This window comes from Calliphora vicina, chromosome 1 (genome assembly GCF_958450345.1).
Source record: "Calliphora vicina chromosome 1, idCalVici1.1, whole genome shotgun sequence".
NCBI classification, from domain to species: Eukaryota; Metazoa; Arthropoda; class Insecta; order Diptera; family Calliphoridae; genus Calliphora; species Calliphora vicina.
Genome location: NC_088780.1, coordinates 37577621 through 37583620, shown reverse-complemented (window position 1 = coordinate 37583620; position 6000 = coordinate 37577621). Strand labels below are relative to the sequence as shown.

Below are 6000 nucleotides of genomic sequence, written 5' to 3'. Positions count from 1 at the left end.
AAGAAAATGGGACGAAATCATCATTGTACCGAAGATGAGAAAAAAATTGTTCAAACGATGAGAAATCAAGGAAAATCATTACGGGAAATAGCAAAGAGCATAGGAAGATCTTTACATTTTGTCCAAAATGCTTTATCTAAAAAACAAAAAAGAGAAACTCGCGGTAGACCAAAGAAAACCAGTCCAGAAACAAATAGGCGGATCGTCCTTATGGTTAAAAAAGACCCTTTCATATCATCGAAAGCTATTTCTGCGGAGCTATGTAACGAAATCAGTCCACAAACAGTTCGTCGTCGTCTTTTACAAGCTAAATTGCCGGGAAGAATTGCCAGAAAAGTGCCACTAATGCGCCAAAAAAATATCAAGACAAGATTAGAATTTGCTAAAGAGCACTTACAATGGTCCGGGTGTGAAGGCGAAAAAAAATGGAGAAATATTTTATGGAGCGACGAAACAAAAATAAATTTGTTTGGAAACGACTGCCAAAGAAATGTACGCCGACCAAAAGGAAAAGAATTCCACGTTAAATTTACAAAAAAGACGGTAAAACATGGCGGGGGAAACATAATGGTTTGGGGTTGCTTTTCATGGAATGGTGTTGGTCCGATATTCCGAATAGAAGATACCATGAATGCTAGTGGGTATAGAGACATATTGGAAAACGTAATGCTTCCATATGCATCGGAAAATATGCCATTAATATGGACATTCCAGCAGGACAACGACCCAAAACATAGTTCAAGATTAGTTAAAAACTGGTTCTTGGAGAATAACGTACCTGTTTTAAGCTGGCCCAGCCAATCCCCTGATTTAAACCCAATAGAAAACTTGTGGAGTGAATTAAAGATAAGGCTTTCGAAGGAAGTTTTCAAAAATAAAGACGATTTATGGGAGAAAACGCAAAAAATATGGTACGAGATTCCATTGGAGAAGTGTCAGAACTTGATATCCAGTATGCCCAGAAGAGTGGAGAAAGTTTTACAAAACAAAGGTGGATATACTGGATACTAGCTTTACTTTAATAATAAACTAATTTTTTTAAGATAAAATTTATTAGCTTTTGTTTAATAAGAATTTTTAAAAATGTATCTATTATTATGAGCACCAAATTTAAGAAATTTAATTTACTTTATAATATTTATTATAAATTATGAAATATTTTGTTTTTGTTTTTTACTCTCCTTTTAACTATAAATAAAAATCGACTGAATTTTTTTTATAATTTTACAATATACCATTATTTTTTTTCGTTTTTAAAAAATAAATTTTGGTGTATCTATTATTTTGAGCAGATGTGTATATATAAAATTTAAACATTTTAAGGAACTTTAAAGTTCGTATTACCACAGAGAATCTGAGTACTAAATTTAAAAAAAAAAAAAAATTTGAAGTGTTTCCTCCCAGCTGTCATTTTTAAAATGGTATAATTCATAATCGCATTTGTTAACAAGCGTTTTTATTACATTTTAATAATGTTGGCCACATTTTCATGAACTTCCTTCCGTATCCTAGCAACTTGCATTAAATTCAAATACAGCTAATGGCCACAACAAGGGGCTGAGATATACCTATAAATACTAATTAAAGCGAAAATAAATCTTATTAAAATTATAACCAAAAATAAATGGAATCCATAGAGCCGTTCAGTTTATTGTGGGAGGATAAAGAAATCAAATTTGATACAGCCAATATGTAGGTATTAAACTCTTGTAAGTTTTTAATAATGTTTTAATAAAATTTTAGCCAAAAACGCCTACGCAATGGTGAAAAGGTTTTATCCACTATCTATTATATTGAGGACACCAAAGGAAATCCGGGAGATTCTGGTCGCTTACTGGCTACTAATTTGCGTATAATATGGTATTCTTTGGTTCACAAGAAATTTAATCTTTGTAAGATTTTGTTTTAAAATGTAAATATAATTATTTTGTAAGAAGTATTTATGTATATCTTTGTAGCCATTGGTTATGGTCGCATTGCCAATATAAATACTAAAACTGTATCGAATAAAACGCGTGGCAATTGTTTGGCTTTATATATTTTGGCTATTGGAGGCAGTACCCGATTTGAGTTCTTATTTACGGATGTATCAGGCGAAACGGAACGTAAACATATACCCATATTTCAGAGTGTATTTGATATATATCAGTAAGTATGAAAAATAAATTTAAAGTGAAATTATTTGATTTTTCACGAAATTTCAACAAATTAATACCTATCAGTGTGGGTGTGTTCGAAAATGCAGTAAATTTGTGCATCACTGATGCCACGACCTGCAAACTTTTGCAACATATAACTTAATGATGCATTGGTTGCACAAATTTGCGGCATCACTGCCAACAATTTGCATTAAAAAACGTTTGACGTAAAGCAATAATCGCAATATGCTTTTTCGAACGCTAAACTTTTAATTTGCTGCAGTGATGCAATCATACTGAATTTACGAACACACCCTGTATTTGAATTGAAACTAATGTTAATTTATCTCTTAGGTAAAGACATCTATTTGTTGAAATTAAGGACAAAATTGTAGTACAGACATTCCGAAGTCTGTACTCCAATTTTACTTACTAAAATACTTGCTTTTATTCCAGCTTATATCAACGTACCTATTTGTATCGTGATCTAAAATTGCGTGGTGCCATTTTGCAATCGGGTCAGTTGATTATACTCCCACAAGAGCAGGTGTTTAATAAAGTGGATGGTGTTTGGAATTTATCCAGCGATCAAGGCAATTTGGGCTCTTTTGTGGTCAGCAATATACGAGTAGTGTGGTATGCCGATGCCAATGAGACCTTCAATATAAGTTTACCCTACATGCAAATCGCCAATGTAACATTATATCCATTTTACATAAATCCAAACTAATGCAATCCTTTCTTATCCCCAGATACGCATACGTGAATCTAAATATGGACCTGCTCTAGTCATACAAACGGCTGAAACGGGTGGCGGTTATGTTTTAGGCTTTCGCATTGATCCACCCGAACGTTTAACGGAAATTTTCCAAGAACTCATTTCTTTACATTCGGTTTATACGGAAAATCCCAATTTTGGTATAGCCTATGAAACATCTGAATTGGAGAAACAAAATGCGTCGGCCAATGCCCAGCGGAAGGAGATACGCATTGAAGAATTCCAAGAAATCGATGAACGTCAGGAAAAGGAAATTAACTCCAAGTTGAATACTTATTTGGCCGAAGGTAGTTTGTCGGTGGGTGAAGAAAAGCCTCCAAGGGAACCGGTCTATTGTAAGGAGTTGGGTTTTGCCATGGAACGGATACGTGATGGTTATAAATTGAAAGATTTATGGGATGTTTTGCCACAGCAGATGATATTACTGGAAGAGGAATAATTAACAAATACAATATGAAGAATTAACATTAAGAAATTAATAAATATACTTACATTTAATTATCTCAATATTTCAATAACATTTAAACTGTATAAATCACTAAACTAAAGTTGCGTTGTTAGTTACCAAAATGTTATTACAGATGTCAACTGGCTGTCATCTTTTTGGTGCCAAAATGGCAACCAAAAATTTGTGGTTACCCTCTGACAACGCAACTGAAGTTCGGTTGCCATCCATAATCGATCCAATGTATACACAGGATGACTTGAACTGGGTTTAGTTGAATATCTAAATAAAAGAAATTTCTGCTGCTGGCGATTGGAGTTCTCTAATTGAATTCAAGGAATATCCTAAGACTACAACAATTCTTAAAAGAACCTTGATCCGTTATGAGTTTTTTCACCGATTCGACCGTTAAGACATTCGCTTCGTTATATAGATTCCCCATAAGTAATTACTGATCGAAGATTTAATAACAATTTAATTACCCTTAACATTTATACTTCATAATTTGTACGAGATTTAAATAAAGTGGTTTATAATCGAGGATTTCTCTTGTAATATTTGCAGGTTATTTACAATGAAGATCATCGGTATAGTGCTTAAATCCTTCAGGGGGCGGGATCCTGTTCTATGAAATCAATTGTATAATTTTATGGTGGAACCGAATGTCTCTAATTTTGACGAAACTCCACTCAATTCATTCGAATAGTAGACATTCATTACTCAATATCTTAGAAGCTTATCGTGTTTATGATAAGTACATTGCGACAAGGATCGTTCATTCAATATATTTCGGTTGATTTAGATCTTGTTAAATTTGAGTAGCGATTAATGCATGTATTACAGATGCGAGCGGCATAATGTTGTTGTCTCAGTGTGGGAAGGTAAATTGAGGGACGTTAAAAATTGGTTTTAATTGTAACATATAAGATTGAAGACTTTGAAGTTTGTGAACGAAGGACTAAAAGCTCAATAACTTGGTTGTTTTATTGGGTTTGATAAGGTGTTGAGCATGTTGTGGTGGACTTCATATCAGGCCTTTAAGTCCTTCCAACGCTTGGGAAAAGACTACAGGTTGGTAAAGCTGATACTCCGTTAACAATATTTCCCCTAGTGACTTGTGTTATTCAGTAGGAAATAATCTATAGATGGTGGACATCGTTCATTTCGTCTGAGTTTTGTTTCTCTATTTTGAGTAGTGCAAACGCATGAGTTAGAAAATATTAGGAATATTATCTGTCATGATGAAACAAACTATAACCTCTAATATCCTCTAATCCCCCGATATGTTATAATACATCTTGAAATTGTCAAGCCAGACACTTCTGTGGCGTTTTAGTCCCGGAAAATGCCAGATAATACAGTCTGTAAACCCCCTTCGTTTTCACAAGTCCTCTAATAATGCGGGCTGATGTTGTTGTTGTAACTGTTCCACTGTTGTCGAGAGTTTTTGAATGAATGATATTAAAAATTAATAATTATTTGTGTTTGGGACACTTCAGTCATAACCATAGGTCAATGGGAGATACTCCATCAGAATCTGATGGTTGCAGCTGACAAGCCATCAGGATCTGTCTGATCAACACATTTTGTTGCCTGACCGACCGCATTATAGATTCCTCATGGATATGATCCACATTTCAAATCTTGGCTCATCCGGCCCGTTTGTAAACCTCCCCATTGGGTGTCACTGAGGAAAGATGAACATATTGAGGCATTGTAATTGAGAAGAGAGCGACCGATAGCCTTATATGACGCTAATATTGTCTTCCCGGGAATTACAGAGAATAAACAGATTTGTTTAATATTTCCTTTAATACAACTCTCGTGGGCTACACTGCGCAATTGTTATACATGTTTTAGCTCGCATTTCCTTTAGAATCTAGTGAATTGGAATGGAAGGCAAGGACTGGCTCGTTTTTTCTCAAGAATCCAGAGTATTGGATGGATATCGTTCCTATAAATATCTGAGAAGTCACAATAATACAGAGAACTGGGTGATAATTTTCTAACTAATGTAGGAACAAAAAGAGATTTTAATTTGGAGAAACAATTTCCATTTCCACACAAAGGTCGAATTACCGCATTCGTGATCTAATGAACTATCGTTTCGAAAAATAATTTCGATATCGTAATTATAACAAAATGTACTAAATTTCATGCTCGAAATTACGATCGATTTTACTCGATATCGAATGCGGTAAAATTCGGCCCCAGTTTTCAATCCATTAAACAAATTCAACTTTTTTTATTATTTCTTAAATTTTTATTTATTTATATTAATTAGTGGCTCATTAAATTGTTTATAATAATTTAAATTGTAATAATTGTGTAATTTGTGTCTTGTGTTTTTCTTTTTTGTTTTACCATTTTGTTTTACTTGACTTTTACAATATGCCTTGATATTTCTTTTAATACTAAACCTAGATTTTTTCGCATTTTTTTTTTTAGTTTTTTGTTAAATTTTATAATGAAAATAATTTAAACATAAAATATACACCCTCACTAATGTAATAATTTAAATAAAATTTATTTTTTGTTTCTTCACAAGCTACACTTACTCAAAATTGTTTTGCACTTTCTAAACTTAAATACGTAATTAAAAATTAAATTAATGCAGTGCTTTTAAAGAGAATACATAA

General features: G+C 33.1%; 1 protein-coding gene across 1 annotated transcript; it reads left to right on the top strand.

Annotated features, from left to right (window-relative positions):
• Window positions 1-1542: 1542 nt before the first annotated feature.
• BBS5 (Bardet-Biedl syndrome 5 protein) lies at window positions 1543-3355 on the top strand. Its single transcript, XM_065498387.1, has 5 exons — window positions 1543-1692; window positions 1744-1892; window positions 1959-2148; window positions 2595-2832; window positions 2891-3355. The coding sequence occupies exons 1-5, from the start codon at window positions 1625-1627 to the stop codon at window positions 3353-3355; spliced, it is 1110 nt and encodes a 369-aa protein (XP_065354459.1). The 5' UTR covers window positions 1543-1624.
• The last annotated feature ends 2645 nt before the right edge of the window (window positions 3356-6000 follow it).